The sequence below is a fragment of the Podarcis muralis genome, chromosome 9, assembly GCF_964188315.1.
Source record: "Podarcis muralis chromosome 9, rPodMur119.hap1.1, whole genome shotgun sequence".
Classification (NCBI taxonomy): Eukaryota; Metazoa; Chordata; class Lepidosauria; order Squamata; family Lacertidae; genus Podarcis; species Podarcis muralis.
Window position 1 is genome coordinate 10463014 of NC_135663.1, and position 20491 is coordinate 10483504.

The following is a 20491-nucleotide window of genomic DNA, read 5'->3' on the forward strand; positions in this document are numbered from 1 at the left end:
GACCGTCCTTTATATCTTGAGACCTAAAGTAGAAGTTGTCTCTGCCTTCTAGTCAGTAGGAATTAAACAGAAGCTCCTTTGCCCTCATGATTCGACAGAAATCCTTTGTTGCCACTGTTCTCACAATGTACTTTTGTGAGAAACAGAGAAATGGCGATGGGCTGGTTCCTCCCATTTGAGATACTCAGCACATGTTTGGGACGAGTTAACTGTTACAGAAGCATGTTGACCATAGTGAAGATTGTAGTTTCCCTGGCTTATTCTCCCCTGATAGGATTTCAAAATTGCTGCTGCTTTGCACAGCAGGAATATCTGCAACTACATATCCAGAGTTTGTGGATCTTTCCAATGGAAGGTAATGGTTTCTTTCTAACCAGTGGTGGGTCTTTGACAGGGGGCTGTTGAAAGACTTGAAGGAAGTGTAGCCCCCTCTCCCTTAAGAAGAAAACAATGCAGGGAGGTTGAACTGTTACTTGGTGTAGATCAGCGATGGGGAACCGCTGGCCTGCAGGGCCTAATGAGGCTGCCCTGTTTGGCCCATGAGGCTCTTTTGGCCAACCATGCACACACCTGCTATAAGATATGATGTCAAATGTAGGGCAGGTAAAGGTGGGGCTGGGCTGAAAGGGGGTTTGCAGCATGCAAAGTGTTGCTAGTCAGATGATAGCCCTTTCAGAGCACTGTGGCTTTGACCACATGGGTTGATTTCAGATTGAGTGGGCAAAGGAAAGCAGCTCAGCTGACATCATTCCAATGTTGAGCGATTGACAGGTGAGCAGCCCTGCCCATCTGTCAAACATGGCCCATGCGGTGTGTGAGAGGAGGATCCATTCAGCCCCTGGCCTAAAGTTACAGAATTTTTTCATGTTTCAGTGTTCGTTTCTGCACAAAACCTCAATATTACATTGATGGACTTCAAATTAGGGATAGAAGAGTTCATTCAGTGCACTTTTTGCAGCAGACGCAATTCAGTGGGTCAGAACTTGCTTGTGGATCAGAAAGAAACTCCCAATTGGGTTATGCAGTTACAGTGGTACCTCGCAAGACGAATGCCTCGCAAGATGGAAAACTCGCAAGACGAAAGGGTTTTTGGTTTTTTGAGTTGCTTCGCAAGACGATTTTCCCTATGGGCTTGCTGCGCAAGATGGAAACGTCTTGCAAGTTTGTTTCCTTTTTCTTAACACCGTTAATACAGTTGCGACTTGACTTCGAGGAGCAACTCATAGCACGCGGTGTGGTAGCCTTTTTTGAGGTTTTTGAAGACTTTGGTGATTTTTGAAGCTTTTCCAAAACTTTTCTGAAACCGTGCTTCGCAAGATGAAAAAATCGCAAGACGAAAAAACTCGCGGAACGAATTAATTTCGTCTTGCGAGGCACCACTGTACCTTGATTTTGCGGTGCAGTTTGGGTGCACAAATGCATATAAAAATACATACAGTATTTCACAGTTAAAATACAAAACACATATTCTATGGAAAAACTGTTTGGGGGGGGGAAATGCATACAACTTAAAATGTAAACTTCATGCATTCTTTGAAAAAGATCTATACAAAGTAGGACTGAGTGGGCCTATGACTGAATGCCAGCAAGAGTGAAATGGGATGGACTTTGGCTTATCTGTGCATTCCTATTTGGAATTAAGGCAGCTGAGATAAGAGGCACAAAATGTTAATAGGTTTTTTTTTTTTACCCTCCAAATGGCTAGGTACTGGTATCGGATAAGGTATCTTGTTTGGCTGCAAAAAAGTGAAGATGAAAGTTGTTCAATAAGATGCCTCTATACTTTTCCTGAAGAGCTCAATAGGAACCGGGGATATTATTAGCATTGACCACAGACCCTCTTAAAGTACGGTATTATACCACAAATGCTTTTGGCACCACACTTAACTTGGCAAGTGTATCGGGAGGGAACCGTGGGAATTTGCTTCGGGCTTCCACAAAAGCTTCTGCCATACTTAATGAACTCATTAATCTTTAAAGGTGCCTCAGAGCTGGTTGTTCTCTCCTCAAGGGATTGCAGAGAGGGTGCAAGAAAACAGCAACAAACATGCTCTGGCCAAATGGTAAACGTTGCAGTATCATTGGAAGGTCCTGTCCACGGTACCCAACTTTGAAGAAGTCCTAAAGTCAGTGGGATTACCATTAATATGAGGTTTTGTGCCAAAGACGACAAAATGGTGTTCATGCAATTGTAGGTATGGCTTTTAATAATGTAATAGCAGTTGTGAGAAGGCAAGCTGATCATTGGGACCTTGGCATGGAACAACTAAAGGTAAAGGGACCCCTGACCATTAGGTCCAGTCGCGGATGACTCTTGGGTTGCAGTGCTCATCTCGCATTATTGGCCGAGGGAGCTGGCGTACAGCTTCTGGGTCATGTGGCCAGCATGACCAAGCCGCTTCTGGCGAACCAGAGCAGCGCATGGCAACGCCATTTACCTTCCCGCCGGAGCAGTACCTATTTATCTACTTGCACTTTGTGCTTTTGAACTGCTAGGTTGGCAGGAGCAGGGACTGAGCAACGGGAGCTCACCCTGACGTGGGGATTCGAACCGCCGAGTTTCCCGTAGGTATCTGCTTGGCCACCATGCAAACAAGATGTTGGCCTAACAGGCCTTTGACTTGATCCAGCAGGACTCTTTATGTTCTTAAACCTACTGTGGTCCTAGTCCTGTCACTCGGCACTTGCTGTGGTGGGTTTTCTGAATCCCTCTTCTAGTTCCTTTGCTCTCAGCATTCAATAGAAAAACATATAATACTCTTTGTCTTGTAATATAGTATAACCACCACCAGCTTTTAAGTACAGTATATCAAGACTTTAATACATACTTGAGCTGAAGCTTGCCAGCTCTTCAAATACTAAGACAGAAGGGGCTTCCTTGAATGCAAATATTTCTGCTGGTGTTCAGAGTTTTTTGGTTGACTGACACATTGCAAAGGTTAAAGCAGTCTTAACAAGGGCTTTTAAGTTTTGCAAATGGGTTTAGAGGCATGTTGGAGACCTGTCTGAGAGGATTATCTGCATTATTTAGCTGATTCAGATGTTCGCATTTGAAAGCCACTTACCCTTCACTAGAATAGCTCAGTGTCTGTTTCTGGGGAGTTTATTCTTGCATGGACAGGAGTTGGGCGCATAATCTCAATTTGCAAAGCTGTGTTTAGCAGATAGCTTCTGTGCTGCTGGTCCAAGTTGATAAAGGAAAATCCACCTGGAACCTGTTTCAGAGTCCAGAGATACTAAGCAGTACATCTCATTTCACACAGCATACGTGCATATTGGACTTTAGTACTGGGTGGTCTGCAGGCTCATGCAGAGGTTGTCTGGGGTCTGGGTCAGCAGTGGAAAGGACTCCTTCGGGAGGTTGTGTACTCCTTCCTTGGAGGTTTTTAAGCAGAGATTGGATGGCCATCTGTCATGGATGCTTTACAGTTGAGATTCCTGCATCTTAGGGGATTGGAATAGATGACTCTTGGGGTCCCTTCCAACTCCACAATTCTATTATTCCGCAGATCCACAACAGGTAGCGGGGAGGTCAAAAGACCTGCTCTACCACTTGAAAGAAAACTACTGCCTCACTACATGGTCATTCTTTAACCAGAAGGTTTGCAGTGTAACGGTGCTGTAGCAGAGTTCATGAGAGTTTGCTCTCAAAACAGAGAACTGACCTTCCAGATAACTACATTTTGAAGCCAACTAAGTGGTACTTAAGCCTTTAGATCAACTTTTTTACAATTAAATTCAAGACCTGTCTGACCATGCTAAATGGCGTATATGTAAGATGCCATGGTTTTGCAAATACGCCTCTTTTAGGACTCGTTCATTCCCATTGCAGCTGAAGCTGTGGTGTTTATTATAACAGACAGATACAGGGGGTTGCATCTTGTGTAAGGCTGCAGCAGTCCAGCTCAAACCTGTTCTGAATCTGTACCCATCTGAAGTTAGCTGGGGCTTTTGGCTAGCTGTTTAGGGAGACAGTGCTTAGAGCACATTAACATTGTCTTTTCTAGTACAACAATTAATTAATTAGACCTAGGGGCTGGGCATATAATAGCTTGTTTTTTTATAATCCAGTAGTAAACACTAGCTCGGTTTTAGGAAGGTCTTAACCTATTCTTAGACTCAAGAGTGGGAATATTCCAGTTTTCTAAAAAAGGCAACAGCCATGTTCAAACACACCTAGAAGACAGCAGGGAGAGTGTTCCGTACGCTATATATGTATCTCTGAATGTCTGGCATGCTTGGCATATTAGATTTATTTTTAAACTACCCAAGAACATCAACACGTGTGTTTGAGTAAATGGCAGGCTCTGATCAGTCTGAAGCAACGGATAGCATGCAAGTCCGGGTCAGTATTTTCATTCTTCTTAGTTAACTCAAGATTATACCAACTGTAGGATTTACTCCATTGACTTGGCAGTGGATTAGTAACTTTAAAATCACGCCTGTATTTGAATGCAACCCTTTGGAAATGGGCGCTGTTTACTTTGGCTGAGATGTATAAAGGGAATGAAAGAGGAATGTGCTGTGCAACCTTACAAAAGACCAAAGTCTACATAGGAACTGAACATAAACACATATACCGAGGGGGTGCGGTTTCATGGGGAAGGGAGAACTGATGGTGCTTCTGCCAGCCTGCAAGAGCGGTCATATGGTGGGTGGGTGGAGAGGCAGCCTTCTAAGCAGAACATAGAATACGGCTAGATGGCACCCGCTGGCACCTCCATTTGAGACAGGGCACCCCTTAATTCACTGCACAGCCAGCCACCTTGGCAGCAGAGAAAGGAAACTGTAGCTTGTGTTTGCATTGAGTAAGAGTTGCATGAATGTACAAAGTAACAAGATAAATTTCTCTGAGCACTGGCACAGATTTCCAACCAGCCCCTCCCTCTCCCAACTTTGACTGGAAAATGCCCTGTGAGTGGTAGGGTGTGTGTGTGTCCCCAGTTCATTCAGCACAATTGTGCTAAAAAGGAAATTCATTGAAATCATAGATATTCATTGAAATCATAGCGTTGTAGAGTTGGAAGGGATCACAAGGGTCATCTAGTCCAACCCCCTGCATTGCAGGAATCTTTTGCCCAACGTGAGGCTTGAACCCATGACCTTAAGATTAAAAGTCTTGTGTTCCACCAGCTGAGCTACCACGTTGGGTCTCATAAAACTCCTATTTAAATAATAAAGGATAAGGTGCAAGTTAAGATGGTATGAACATTTAGGGAGTTGTTTGTAGCTGAGCACATCCATTTGGTGAATATGGCCACTGCCTTGTTTATGCCAACAAGAGACTGGCACTTTGGTTTGCCAAACCTGCTTTTTCTACACAGAGAGGCAGATTACAAAACTATGGCAACTTTTATTATTAAACAGTAACGGTAGGCTTTTAGCATTCCATTTAACAGAGCACAATCTACACACATCTGAGCGACTGAGAACCACACCACATTTCATTTGGACAGCTTCTTCTCCTTCTCCTTTGCCTTCTCGATCTTCTTTTCCTGGCATCGGATCATTGTAGACATTGCTGAAGGTAGCATTGAGGGAAGGAACATTAATACACAACAAAGGAGGGTAGAAAAAACACAAAACAACAACGCTCCTGTCCCCCTGCAGGTTGGCTCTTCGTGAAACCCGGGACCGTATTCAACAATGCGCACCAGTGGAAGGGATGAGGTTTGCAAAGAACCTTCTGCATTTACGATCAGAGCTTGTTTCTCTTGTCACAAGTACCATCCAACCAGCACTGGTAACAGCAGGGCGGTCCCCAGTGCATTGCAAAGGGATGAAGGTGCCTTTCCCCAGCATTCTCCACTCCTGTTTTCTGCTTTGCCTGTGTCAAATGACCCCTCCAGGTAGAGATATTTCCTTGTACACTCAAACATACTGATGGCACGATATAAACATTATGTCAGCAAGGGGTGGTTTGAGCTATTGCCCCTCCTCTGCTGGGGTGGTTTTTCCAGAGCAGGCGCAGGGATAGGGGGGTAAATGTCTGGGACCCTACTAAGCAGAATAAGCAGCCCCCCCCCCCATAATCTCCATAGGAGGATTGGCCTACCATGCTTTTTGCTGTTTTTATTGTACGTCGCCTTGAGATTGATTGTACAGAAAGCGATTAATAAACTGGTGTTTTGAAATAAGTAATACACACTGCTAACTAAAGTGTGTGTGTGTGTCCCCACCCCCACGACTATTAAGTCCAGAGTTTAAAATCACCTAACTGTACCTCTGTTTCCCTTCTTGACATGTCCACTCAAAAGTTTGCAGCAGCTGCCCCAGGACTCTCAGAATTACTCCTCCCCAAAGTGATATAGTATACATATTTGCAATGGGCAGTAAAATAATTTGCAAAACAGTTAACTTGACAACTTTTTAGTAAGTGGTACTTCCTGTGTAGAAAGTTCTTCTCTTTTTTGTTGGCAGCAACATGTAGGAAGACAAGTCTTATTCCAGGCAAATTACTGAATTGTCAAACGGTATGATTTCGTACCTTGGTTTTTCAACTGCAATGTTTCCACTAGGTTTTGCAGACTCTCCATCTTATTCTGTAATTTCCTGCAGGCGTTTCCATTGGCTTCCCCTGCCTGAATAGCTACAGACAAAATATTAAATCACAGTCAGAGATATAAATGGAGTGTTCATCTGAAAGCAGGCCCGCCATAGTGTGGAAGACCCTGGAAATGGGCCAGGTCACAATTTATTAGTGGTATCACATTAACACTGGCTGATGGTGGTGGTCATGTTGATCTTCTGAAGATCAGCACATTTACACTTGAAATCCTAGTTGTTTAAGGGCCAAAACAGATGCAGTGGGAATGCTGCTAACATTTCTGCCATGTTCACAAAACAGGAATGAAGTATGCTTTACACTTTCCATGAAAAGAAGTGTGCAGAGAAGGGAGATTGTACATGAAACGGGAGCCGACTAAAACCCTGCAGATTCCAGGCCAAGTTCACCATCATCTGTGGGGAAACCCAGCTGGAACTGGCTTAACATGAAGCAACGTGAAGCAATTGCTTGGGGAAAGCACATTCCAGAAAGCTGGCCATTTTCCTATCACCAAAATCTCTCTATCAGTAATTAAAAGCAAGCTCAGGCCTGTGGCCATTAAATAATCTGTGGCCTGTGAAAGCGTAGGGGAGAAGAATGTTACTATTATGAATATTTTACTATTAGGCTGTCAGTGCGCTTTTTACTATGTTTTTATCATTGATGTTTTGTAATGTGTTTCTGAGATCTTTTGATGGTATATAAATTGAAGAAATAAAACCACCACCACCCCCAAGGCAAGGACGAAAAGGAATGTGTAAAGTAGGCAGAATTTCTTTTCCTCAATATTTCAGCGAGCTGGGAGACTGCTGGTACAGTACAGCAGTGGGAGCAGAATTACCGTATTTTTCGCTCGATAAGATGCACCAGACCACAAGACGCACCTAGTTTTTGGAGGAGGAAAACAAGAAAAAAAATATTCTGAATCTCAGAAGCCAGAACAGCAAGAGGGATCGCTGCGCAGCGAAAGCAGTGATCCCTCTTGCTGTTCTGGCTTCTGGGATAGCTGCGCAGCCTGCATTCGCTCCACAAGACGCACACACATTTCCCCTTACTTTTTAGGAGGAAAAAGTGAGTCTTATAGAGAAAAAAATACGGTATTTAGTGAGAAACATTGCAAAATGTTTAAGCAAAAGTTCACTTACAAGAGGTGCCAAAGGAGATACCTGTTTGGAAAGAAGGAGGAAAACCCCCGTTAAGATAATGTGGTTTTAGATCATGATTTCATGACAATAAAAGGTGCCACTTGACCCTTTATTTACACCTGGAGGTTTTGCATGTTTGCACTGACTGGCATGTCAAAAGAGGCCCAACTTCTGCACACGGCATCCTTGGGCACCTGGGAATGGGGCTGCAACACCCAGCCGAGTAGCCTGAGACCCGCCATTTTTCACATGAATGACTTGAATGCCAGGGGCATTGTGGGCAATTTAAAACGCTCACTTTGCTGACACCTTTTGCTACGCTGCTGCTTAGTGAAAACCACAGGGGAGCACTGTGCTGATGGCTCCCTCAGGCCTGTAGCTGGCTCAGATGCCAAAAAGCTAAATTTGGGCCGAGTCCTCCGTATGCCCCCTACATTTTCTATTCTTTCCCTTGTGATGTCACCACCAAGCCTGTGGGCGATGTCGTCTCCCTTTAATAATATACAGTACAGTGGTACCTTGGGTTACATACGCTTCAGGTTATAGACTCTGCTAACCCAGAAATAGTGCTTCAGGTTAAGAACTTTGCTTCAGGATAAGAACAGAAATCATGCTCCGGCGGCACAGCGGCAGCAGGAGGCCCCATTAGCTAAAGTGGTGCTTCAGGTTAAGAACAGTTTCAGGTTAAGAACGGACCTCCGGAACAAATTAAGTACTTAACCCGAGGTAAAGGTCCGTATAGTAAAAGCTATGGTTTTCCCAGTAGTGATGTATGGAAGTGAGAGTTGGACCATAAAGAAGGCTGATCGCCGAACAATTGATGCTTTTGAATTATGGTGCTGGAGGAGACTCTTGAGAGTCCCATGGACTGCAAGAAGATCAAACCTCTCCATTCTGAAGGAAATCAGCCCTGAGTGCTCACTGGGAGGACGGATCCTGAAGCTGAGGCTCCAAGACTTTGGCCACCTCAGGAAAAGAGAAGACTCCCTGGAGAAGACACTGATGTTGGGAAAGATGGAGGGCACAAGGAGAAGGGGACGACAGAGGACAAGATGGTTGGACAGTGTTCTCAAAGCTACCAGGATGAGTTTGACCAAACTGTGGGAGGCAGTGGAAGACAGGAGTGTCTGGCGTGCTCTGGCCCATGGGGTCACGAAGAATCGGACACGACTAAACAACTAAACAACAACAACAGCCTTCTTTTGCCCTTGATTTTAAGTCAAGGTGGGCTCAGGGATTCAGGTTTTACCCCAAAATTTTGCCTAGAAACCAAAAGGCCATTTGGCTCTTTTAACCTTCCAGGGCTGGTGGAAGGTCCTCACACACATCTAGACAAATGCAGGGCCTCCCTGGTTTATTTTTAAGTTTTCTCCCCAAGTTAAGGGAAACAGGGGACAAGAATGACAGACAAGGTCCACATTCTGCGCTCTCTCTCTCCCCACATGGAAATCAAGGTGTAAAGCAGGAATGTGGAAAGATGCCTCACACAGACTCAGTGGAGGCAGTGGAAGACAGAAGTGCCTGGCGTGCTCTGGTCCAGGGGGTCACAAAGAGTCAGACACGACTAAACAACAACAACACAACTGTACTTGGCTGTTGAAGCACATTGCCATTCTGCTAGGGGATCCAATAGGCAAAACGAGGCAATTGCCTCACACTATGTGTGTGCCTCACAGCCCTTATTTGCTTTGTCACTCAACTGCTGCCGCCACTACCACCTATCCAGATCTCGCGAGGGTCTCCGGTAGAGTCCTTCCCCAGAGCAAGACTTTCTGGGTAGGGGGACCTGGGAGAGTGGCTGCACTGCAACAGCTGTTCTGTGTTGGGGGCTAGAAATTCTTTTTTAAAATATTAGTTAAATGTCAAGCTTCCACTTTAAGCGACGTTTAAGAGAGAATTCCAAGCCATCATAGAAAAGTGATGGCAGAGGCATTTTGCCCAGAACGCCTCGCTCTAAGGACCCCCTTGCACACAGCGAGGCAGAGAGCCTGCCAGCACTGCCGCCATATTAGCAGCAATGAAACACTTGAAAATTAAGGGGGAAGGGGGATGGGATGGTGCAATATCTTGCAGCTGCCCTGCTCATGGCAGCAATCATAGAATCGTAGAGTTGGAAGGGGCCACAAGGGTCATCTAGTCCAACCCCTTCAATCCAGGAATCTTTCACCCAAGGTGGGTCTCGAACCCACGACCCTGGGATAAAGAATTTCATGCTCCAGAATAGAATAGAATTTATTATTTATACACTGCCCATCTGGCTGGGTTTCCCCAGCCACTCTGGGCGGCTTCCAACAGAGTATTAAAATACAGCGGTCTGTTAAACATTAAAAGCTTCCCTAAAGAGGTCTGCCTTCAGATGTCTTCTAAATGTCAGGTAGTTGTTGTTCTCTTTGACATCTGATGGGAGGGTGTTCCACAGGGCAGGCGCCACCACCGAGAAGGCCCTCTGCCTGGTTCCCTGTAACTTGGCTTCTCGCAGAGAGAGATCCGCCAGAAGGCCCTCGGCGCTGGACCTCAGTGTCCAGGCAGAACAATGGAGGTGGAGATGCTCCTTCAGGTATACTGGGCTGAGGCCGTTTAGGGCTTTAAAGGTCAGCACCAATACTTTGAATTGTGCTCGGAAACGTACTGGGAGTCAATGTAGGTCTTTCAAGCTATCCAGTTGGCTCTCTCCTAAATCTAATACAATGGTACCTCGGGTTACATACGCTTCAGGTTACAGACTCCGCTAACCCAGAAATAGTACCTTGGGTTAAGAACTTTGCTTCAGGATGAGAACAGAAATCGCGCGGCAGCAGCGGGCTAAAGTGGTGCTTCAGGTTAAGAACAGTTTCAGGTTAAGAATGGACCTCTGGAACGAATTAAGTACGTAACCAGAGGTACCACTGTATGGGTTGGGAAGACCATATGAAGAAGCTCCAACTACCCCTTGTTCCAGTGGCTTTATGGCTAGGTTTAGATCATAGCTTGGCACTTACTTCTACAGGCAGAAGAGGATGTAGCTTCCGGGGAGCTGCTCTTCTTCAGACTTGACCGGCGTTCTGAACAGGTTGCAGGAGTTACCTTCAGGTCATCCAGATGAGCCGTTAACAGTGAGTGCACGGGAGACCTGTCTTTGTACCTCTCCTCTGGGGACAGTTTATTCGAAGAAGTAAAACGAGGAGTGGAACTGAAGATTCCTTTAGACACTGGATGTGGCAAAGACAGCATTGCAATAATAAAGGGTAGTTAAAAAAAACTAAACAAACCTTATAGAAAGAGCACGTTAGGCAAGGCCTGGAAAACAAAACTCGAGTCCATATTCCAAGCCGATACTGTGCCCTCCCTGAATATTAGTTCTTTAATTGTTTAATGGAAACTCACCACTGGACGTGAAGGGAAGGGTAGCATCTGAATCTTCGAGGTCTGTAGCATGTAACGTTAAAGGTTCCCTGTGCACAAAGAGAAGAACACAAGAGTAGCCCAGCTGAATCAGGTCCATGGCCCATTTAGTCCAGGAGTCTGTTTTCACAGTGGCCAACCAGATGCCCATGCAAAGCCTGCTAGCAGGACCTGAGCGCAACAGCACTCTCCCTTCCAGTGCTGGCATTCGGAAGCACACGGCTTCTGACCATGGAGGCAGAGTATAGCTTTCTTGGATAGTAGCCTTCAAAAGCCTTATCCTTCGTTCCAAGAGGCAGAGCTGCTAGATAAGCAGAGCTTTGCAAGAGCCACACAGAAGTCCAGGAAGCAGTCATCTTGCTCCAAATAGCACAAGGGGGCAGAAGTACTTTGCAACCACACCATTTCATACACAAAAACATCATTAGCGGTTCTCAACCTGTGGGTCCCCAGATGTTGTTGGACTACAACTCCCACCATCCCTGAGCTCTGGCCTTGCTAGCTAGGGGCGATAGGAGTTGTAGTCCAACAACATCTGGGGACCCACAGGTTGAGAAAGGCTGATTTAGGTGCTAGGGGGTTATGTTTCTGGAAGCAGTCACACTCTTACATATGCACACACAAAAAAGAATTCATCAATTCTCAATTAAACCTTAGCATTATGGCTGGGTGTATAAAATGGTTGAGATTAAAATATGTCTCTTATATACATATACATGTGAGTTTAAAAGTCTGCTTTTCAAAATATTTGTGTTATTATTACTATTATTATTATCATCATAATATAAAACCACAAAATACATAACAAAAACAACCCCACCCCACATTTTAAAAGGGCATTGGATGTCAATCAGCCAAAGGCTGTCAGGGATTGGGCAGAGGAGGAATGGTGGAGACCGCTTCCCCATCCTGACCCTCCCAGGGAGGAGGAAGAGGAAGACAGTATAGATTCACAACAGTGGTTTGCAGGAGGTCACAGCTCAGAGGCAGATGAGGGGGAAAGTTGGGAAATAAAGGGAGAGGAGGACCAGGCAGAACCAGAGCAGCTGCTGGCTGACACGCTGTCGCTAGAAAGCATTCCAGACCCTGGTGAGCCTTGAAAGTAGGAGAGCAAGGAGCTCAAAGACAGAGGGCACGACGTGACGAATGAGGGAGAGACGGGGGTGTGTGTGTTTCACTCGGGACAAGGCTATTATCCAAGAGGCTAGGTTCTATAGCCTCTCTCTGGAAAGACTGAAATAAAAAAGGACAGTAAGAAACTTTTCCTTGTCTTTATACTTCCTGGGCAACCAGCCGGGAGCCGCTGACAGCATCCTGACAAAGGCCTGGTTAAAGAAGAACGTTTTTGCCCGGTGCCTAAAGGTGTATAATGAAGATGCCAGGCAAACCTCCCTGGGGACAGCATTCTACTAATAGTAATAGTTTGTATGATTGCATCTTTTGAAACAACTGTTCTTGTTTTGTAGTTTTGATTGATAGCATTTTTAATTGTATTAATTAGCAGCTAACTTAGGGTGTTAAAGAAATAGTGTCTAAGAGCATGCACACAGATGGATACAAAAAGCAAGTTTGACAGTTTTCTTGTTGAAAGCTGTCCACTTGTGAGATATAAATATGGGAAGCCACACTTACTCTTAGAAGATTTGTATTATCCATGCTATGATTTCGTGAATTTTTGTATTAATCTCATCTTACGTTTTTGTTCTGTGATAAGATTGGTTGTTGTTGTTTTCTACTAGCAATTCAACTTAGTTTGTCTCAGAAAGTCATTCCTGATATAAAAATATTTCCATGTGTCTAATTCTCAGCGGGGAGAGACAGCTGTCCGGCGCAGCCTGCTGTGCTCTGTTACCAGCAAGTCTATGGCTTTCTAAATTAAAGGGTAAAGTCTTCGTATAGGGCCTGATATGTCGCAGTGTGTAGAATGGACCAAATGAATGTACAGTGAAACACACCCTTATTTATTTATTTATTTATTGAACTGCAGTGGAAGATTTTTACCTCTAGCTACACTCAGACCTGCAACTGCTGCTGCTGTTGGCAACAGCAAGCTAATATGCTACAGGAGTTGTGTGTGATCCTCAGGGGCTGCTGTAGAATTTGTTGGGTCTGGTTCAAGGCAAGCAGAGAGGCAGGAGACTTCTGGAAGACCAGCTTGGGTTTCCTGAACTCTGATAAGGTGCCCCAATGCATAATGTTTTAACATAAAACTGCCAGGACACACACATTTACGGAAACTATGCTAAGAGGATGCTGCCACTGTCTCAGTGGTGAGATTGTCTCTCCCCCCCTAAAACATTTCTCCTTTGTGTAAAAAGGGAGGAGTGACAAATTTGCCATGTCAGAGGACCCAAACCGAAGGTATCATTTCTCACCTGCTGAAACTATCTTGCCCCATGCTGACATCGGAAGGCATGTCCCGGACTGCAGTTTCCCTGTGTTGAGAGACAAGGGTCTCATTAAAGTGAGAAGTGATGATGCTCGGGCACAAAGCAATACTTGAGCCCCTCTGGAGAAACCCTCTGGGTGAAAAAGGAGAACACTCTTTTAAAGGGGGAATAGAAATTAAAAATAAAATTGAGACTCCTCTGAGATGGCACCCGCTATGCAGAGAAGGGTGACCAAGACGATCAAGGGTCTGGAAACGAAGACTTATGAGGAACGGTTGAAGGAGCTGGGTATCTTTCGCCTGGAAGAGAAGAGAAGAAAGCCATCTTCATATATCTCTGGGGCTGTCACATGGAAGATTGAGCAAGCTTGTTTTCTCCTGCTGTGGAGGGGAGGACTCTCGAACCAATGTGTGGACTCGTAATCTGGTGAACCGGGTTCGCGTCTCCGCTCCTCCACATGCAGATGCTGGGTGACCTTGGGCTAGTCACACTTCTCTGAAGTCTCTCAGCACCACCCACCTCACAGAGTGTTTGTTGTGGGGGAGGAAGGGAAAGGAGAATATTAGCCGCTTTGAGACTCCTTAGGGTAGTGATAAAGCCAGATATCAAATCCAAACTACTACTCTTCTTCTCCTTCTCCTTCTCCTTCTCCCTCTTCCTCTTCTTCTATGGCTTCAAGTTACAAGGAGATTCCAACTAAACACCAGGCAGAACTTTCTGACAGAAAGAGCTGTTCAACAGTGGAATGGTCTCCTTTGGGAGGTGGTGGACTCTCCTTCCTTGGTGGCTTCTAAGCAGAGGTTGGGTGGCCATCTGTCATGGATGCTTTCACTGAGATTCCTGCATTGCAGGGGGTTGGACTAGATGACCCTTGGGGTCCCTTCCAACTCTACAATTCTATGCTTGTTTTTCTTCCTGAGCAAGTTGCTTGGGTAGCAGTGGTTCATAGGCAAAAGCAGTGCACAAAGAGTTTCCTATCTGGCAGCTGCTCTCTCCCACACTTTAAGAAGAAGTGGTTCATTCTTCCATGCTGGATGGAAGCTGCTGGAGAATCAGGGAAGCATTTTGTATCTTTTTGCTTGGGCAATCCTCCTCCCTAAGGGAGCTGCTCAGCAGGCTGTAGTTTCCGGGCAAGTCCCACCCTGCCTCTAGGCCAGACGCTGATGTTGGCTCCTGCTGTGCTTGAGTCAGCTCAAGAAACACCTGTATCTGTGGCACAAAGGCAAAAAGGCAGGCTGGAGGGATCACCATCTGTTGGCTGTCCCCGGAACAGCGTTTTGAGCGGCCAAGTAACGCTCATAGATATACAGATATCACAGAAGTGACCGGTAGGTTTTCATGAGACTAAAGAGCAACTTGTACATTAAAAGAAATACAGAGCTGTGACAAATACACCCTCGCTCTTCTACCTGGCTGCACCACAGAAACTTTGATCTTCAAAGGAATTTCAGAGCCTTGGCTGAACTGGCTCACCTGCTGTAAGTTTCTTGTGATCTCCTGCCAATGCAGTCTCTGCTTGCAAGGTCCCTGTGTGGGAGGAAAATACCGCATGAGAGGTGCTTGTTTAAATTCCTAATCTGCCCCCACCCTGGAGAGTAACAGAATGCTTTGAAACAAATAGGTAAGTATAGGGTTGCTAAGCCTTTGTCCAAAGGTGCTGCCTATCTATAATGCAGCACAGTGGGGTTGGTGGGCAGACTTCAGGCCTGAAGGATCTACTTTGAGTTGTTGTTTTTACTAGAATCCTGAGATTCAGCAGCAAGGAGGGGGAAGAAATTCAGTTCAGTTCAGTTTACATTTAAAGCTGAAACCATCACATATGCAGGTTCCAAAACAATACGAGAACCGAAACACAGACATCCTTCGAAATTTGCACTTATCCGAATGTTACCGCACAATTCTCTAACCAGTGTTTACAAAAAAAACCACGTATTGCTGGAAATGTGAATTAAATGAACATATCAATGAATGTAACATACAAAAGTGTGTTATATTAGAAATCGCTTGCAAAAATGTGTGTGTTAGACAAAATGGCATATGAAAATGTTTATTATTAAAATTCGCACTAAGCGGCTGAATAATTTCCATGAGCATTAAAAAAACACAAAAGCAAAAAAACCCCAGCAAATTGCTGCAGAAATGTGGAAGAGTGAATAAAACACACAGTCCTTCCATATCAAAACCCAATCTGGGTTACCCCAAGCTTTCTTCAGTAGTATAATTTAAGGTGGGGTGAGAGTGATTTTGTTGCGGCTATTGTTAGTCAGAAATCCTTGTTGATCTACTGCAAATCACCCTGTGATCTCTCAGTAGATCTTGATCTACTTTCTGCCCTCCCTTGATGTAATGTACTTAAAAGATTTTGTGGTGGTGATTAAGCCTCTCAGTGATTGGCTGAGTTGCCCTCCTGAACCCAGAAGGGAATCTGTGGGTGCTAGTGGTTCAAGCTGCTGAGATCATAGAGAGGGGCAAGGCTGGCTGAAGAGCCTAGAGCAGGGGTCTGCAACCTTTAAGACAAAAAGAGCCACTTGGACCCGTTTCCGAAGGGGGGAAAAAACTGGGAGCCGCAAAACCATTGCGACATTTAAAACAAATATATCTCCGGAGCCGTCATCTGACAGTGGGAAGGTGACGTCGGGACGGTGTGTGACTAACGCACACACCGCCCCCATGCGATGTCACAGCCAGTACAGCGCCCGCCACAGTGGGGAGTGTCGGGGCGCACAATGCGCCTCCTCCCCTCGCTAGTATCCGCCCCGGAGCCGCGGCAAAGGTGTAAAAGAGCCACATGCGGCTCCGGGGCCGGGGGTTGCAGACCCCTGGCCTAGAGAGAGCAGGTGTTTGGAGGGGGCCAGAAAAATGTAGGAGAAAGGGGAAGATCAGAGAGAGGAGCCTGAGAAGAATAAAAAGAAGAGGGGTGAGAAGAGAAGAGGGAGAAATGAGAGGTGTACATGGAGCTGCATGGGTGAGGGACACCAAGTTCCATGTTCATTTGAAATAACTAGCTCAATCTGAATTTCAAAGTTCACCTACTACATCAATCACCTTTCACTCCTGCCTGCTTGCTGCAGGGCAAAACTAGAATCCAATTTGAAGCCTGTTAGTGGATTAACACAGCATGGGTGATGTATCAGTAAATCAGAGACCACAGTACTTGTCACACATTGTATGAGAAGAAAGTCCCTTGCCTAAGAATCGTTCATTTCTGAAACGAATCATTCTTCTCCAAACCCATGGATAATAAGATTTCACCCATTTCTGAAGGCATGTCCATGGTGTTTTTGTACATTCTTACAATAAATTGCTAGCGCCTTCCAGAATTGAATCGGGCTCGCTGTCACTTTCTCTTCTGGGGAGAATGGTAGAGGGGATCTCATCGATGGTGCACCGCAATTCTTGAAGGAGTTGCTTTAAATCTCGTAATGGGTCATCCTTGCTGGCCCTGGATGGTATCTGAATGGAAATATGGATTTCAAATACGATGAAAACAGGCCTTCACTTTTCAGAAACATAATGAAATATCCCCAAATAAATATGGTATTTTTATATATATATATTTTTGGCACTAGTTAAAAGCAACATCTAGTTTCATTTTTATATTGTCTGACCAATTACCAAGAATTGTTATCCCACAGGAGGTAGTGATGCCCACCTGGTCCAAATACTATGGATGCCTTCGCTTTTTTTCTTTCTTTCAAAGAGGAGGGATGTTCCCTAAACTGCACTGCTGTAATAACCAACTTACCGTACTTTTCTGTGTATAAGACGAGGTTTTTTTCTTTAAAAGTTATGTCCAAAAATTGGTGGTCGTCTTATACACGGATAGTGCATAAGGTGGGACGTGGGATTGGTTGCTGCTGCGAGCCGGAGATCGTCAGCGGCTATTGGGCGTGTTATTGGTGACTGTGGCAAGGGCTGCGGATGATTGGCTGCTGCTGTGGCCATAGGACGGGCGATTTGCGGCTTTTGGGATGCGTGGAAGTGTCAGCATCGGGTAGACAGGCGAGCGATTTTCGGCAATCTTAACAACTTTGTGCCCCCCCCCCAAAGCTCAACAACTATAGGCAATTCTCCCCATTTTCTTAATTTTGAATCCCCCCAAATAGGAGGTGTCTTATACACAGAAAAATATGGTAATTTATGGAAGGTAAAGGTAAAGGTAAAGGGACCCCATTAGGTCCAGTCATGGCCAACTCTGGGGTTGTGGCGCTCATCTCGCTTTATTGGCCGAGGGAGCCGGCGTACAGCTTCCAGGTCATGTGGCCAGCATGACTAAGCCGCTTCTGGCGAATCGGAGCAGTGCACGTAAATGCTGTTTACCTTCCTGCTGGAGTGGTACCTATTTATCTACTTGCTCTTTGACGTGCTTTCGAACTGCTAGGTTGGCAGGAGCAGGGACCGAGCAACGGGAGCTCACCCCGTGGCAGGGATTTGAACTGCCGACCTTCTGATCGGCAAGTCCTAGGCTCTGTGGTTTAACCCACAGCGCCACCTGTTGCTAAACCTGGCAGGGATAGTTTGTGATACTTACGATGTGGCCAGCGAAGGCTTGGGATGCTGGTGCGCTAGAAGAGTGGGAATGAGGCAAGGATGAGAGGCGTGGCCTGGCTGAAGAAGAGCCCAGCAGGTACCCCGGTCCTTGCAGCTCCTGTGGACGAAGGAGTGTCTGAGTAAGCAGAATAAAAATTATGTTCATAGGGCTTCGGTTTCGGCAAAGAATCCAGAATGGAAGGTTGCCAGAGAAACGTTAGGCCTGTGCCCACTTACAGAGAGCTCCCTAATCTACAACCTACAATAGCTGCTCAGCATTAATGATGGGTCAATTAATAGAAATATAAAATATGGGGACTAGGCTGTTCAACAAACCCAGATGCCAACTCCGGTCAGATCTTGCAGGGTGGGGTGGGGTGTCTGCAGAATGATGATCAGCACACTCTGAACTTGGACTCTGTAGTCACTTTTTCTTCAAAATAAAACGTGACCAGTTCAGGCACATTTTTAAGAAAGCATGTTTCAACCCAGTCTGTGCTTTCTCGCCGTATCTACGCAGGAAGAACTATTATAAGAGCTAATAACATCAGCCATGCCATCAAAGGCTCATACACCTGCAAAGCGATAGGTGCCACACTGGTTGAGAATTAATGGATGCAGATCCGACATAAAAACTGTTGATATTCAGAAACCGGGAGGAGATATGCCACTGCTTACCTGAATGAAGCTGTGAAATTGCTGGACCAGACTGATTCTATTCATTTAGGGCTCAGTCAAGAGTGGATTTATGCATAAGCAACGTTGCAGAAAGGCTCTTAATGTCAGGGCTGTGGGTTCAAGCCCCACGTTGGGCAAAAAGATTCCTGCATTGCAGGGGTTTGGACCTTTCAACTCTACAATTCTATGACTTTATGATTCTGAGGGAAACATGGGGTGCAGTTTGGAAACGGCAAGCTACTCCCTGCCCCCAAAAGTATGCTTTGGGACAAAGTGCGCAATAATTCACTGGTGTGGGCATACATTAAGAATATTCTGGAGTAAGAGATAAGCTGGGCTTTCAAAAATTAAATTTAGTTGTAAAGGATATGCTCCCAGTGCACCTTTTCAATGAAGCCGAAAACTTACTTTCACATCTAAAGTGTGCTGAAGCTTGAAGCGCATCGCTTCCTGTTCCTGCCGCTGCATAATGCACTGACATTCTGCAAACTGCATAGAAGCCTGCGAGAGAAAATGGCGGAGATTATTCACCTTCATGAGGGAACTTTGTGTAGTAAAACTTGAGGCCCTTGAAGAGTTTTTCTTGGTAAACTCACACAAGCTTTTCAAACAACAACAACCCCTAAAAGCCACTGGATGGTATTCAGCTCACTTTTGCTCAGAGAGCAGACCCACTGAAATTAATGGCTCATGGTCATTCATTTCAATGGGGCTACTCTGAACAAAACTGAGTTAAATACCAGCCACAGTCCTGTTTGGGGGCTTGGTTGCGAGTATACTGAGTGGTACAAAAAAGGAAATAAATCCCAAGAAACTGAACATGTGATATTAAAAAAAGCTTGGGATCAAAAGATCTAATTGGCATAAATACATGTGGAAGAAGGGGGAAAAGCCATCTAATAACATCTCAAAACAAACAGTATGTCTACTAATACCAGGGACAAAATAATACAAAGTCAGATAGGCGTGGTATAAAAAAAATAAATTATTATTATTATTATTATTACTTTATCCAGTGCTGCCTCCATGGTAGCAAGTTTTTCTCTCAACCGTTTATCCTGTGACTTAAGAACCTCCAGCTCTCCAGCCATTTTGTTGTTTAAAGAAGCCACACAGCTCAATTCCTGGCTTAACTTATTTCTCTCTTCTTTCAGATAATGTTTCTCCTAGATGGACAAAGTTGAAAGAATAGAACAAAATTTGAAGAAAAGCTAAACACAGCAATGCATTTTGATTTCAAAATCTGAATTTCTGATCATTATTTCCTGGAATTTAGTCAGATTGTGATTAAATGGACAATGACCCCACTTCTATGAGGTAACACATAGAAACTGATCTTAATTATCTATCTGCAAACCAGCTGGTAGGTTAAATATTCTAGCTGGACATGATCATTGGCCCCAACTCAGAATGTGATATAGCAAAACATTTTTTTAAAAAATCAGTATTGAAATATGCAACTTAACAAATTCTAAACCTCCCTGTAAAAGTTATCATAACATTGACATACTGTTCCATTTCAAATGCCCTATCAGCTTGACTGATCTTCTGTCCTTTCTACTAGCCAAAGGAAGATGCTTCTATGCAGGTTTCATGTAAACAATCTACATATTTTGACTGAACTCTCCTAGCAAATGCTGCTATATCACAAGTACCCTGAGGGCTCTTTTAATAAACAAAAGGACCAACCCTAAGATAATGCTCAGTGGGATTTGTGAGCTTAGTTAAGTAAATTTGATTCTCCCCCCCCCCCCCCGTAAGAATCTTTGCTAGTGCAAAATACATACGCTCAAGGCAGATTTACACCGATAACACTCGTT

At 44.9% G+C, this 20491-nt stretch overlaps 1 protein-coding gene and 1 long non-coding RNA gene across 11 annotated transcripts in view; one reads left to right on the plus strand and one right to left on the minus strand.

Moving 5' to 3' along the window:
* Positions 1 to 5333: 5333 nt before the first annotated feature.
* Positions 5334 to 20491, minus strand: part of CCDC158 (coiled-coil domain containing 158) — a 50678-nt gene continuing 35520 nt past the window's right edge. For 7 of the 10 annotated variants that reach the window (XM_028743930.2, XM_028743937.2, XM_028743931.2 and 4 more), the window contains 11 exons: positions 19679 to 19837; positions 19080 to 19172; positions 17995 to 18111; positions 16759 to 16916; positions 14937 to 14990; positions 13449 to 13508; positions 11056 to 11123; positions 10671 to 10880; positions 7693 to 7713; positions 6488 to 6589; positions 5334 to 5521 (listed from right to left, as the gene is read on the minus strand). In XM_028743930.2, the coding sequence (XP_028599763.2) occupies positions 5445 to 5521; positions 6488 to 6589; positions 7693 to 7713; positions 10671 to 10880; positions 11056 to 11123; positions 13449 to 13508; positions 14937 to 14990; positions 16759 to 16916; positions 17995 to 18111; positions 19080 to 19172; positions 19679 to 19837 (1119 nt within the window). In that variant the 3' untranslated portion in view covers positions 5334 to 5444. The remainder of the gene's footprint in view (positions 5522 to 6487; positions 6590 to 7692; positions 7714 to 10670; positions 10881 to 11055; positions 11124 to 13448; positions 13509 to 14936; positions 14991 to 16758; positions 16917 to 17994; positions 18112 to 19079; positions 19173 to 19678; positions 19838 to 20491) is intronic. The other 3 variants (XM_028743933.2, XM_028743932.2, XM_077933748.1) reach the window with 3 other exon arrangements.
* Positions 10677 to 20294, plus strand: LOC144328836 (uncharacterized). Its single transcript, XR_013394122.1, has 3 exons — positions 10677 to 10784; positions 12367 to 12494; positions 19826 to 20294. It is a non-coding gene; the product is annotated as an uncharacterized LOC144328836 (long non-coding RNA).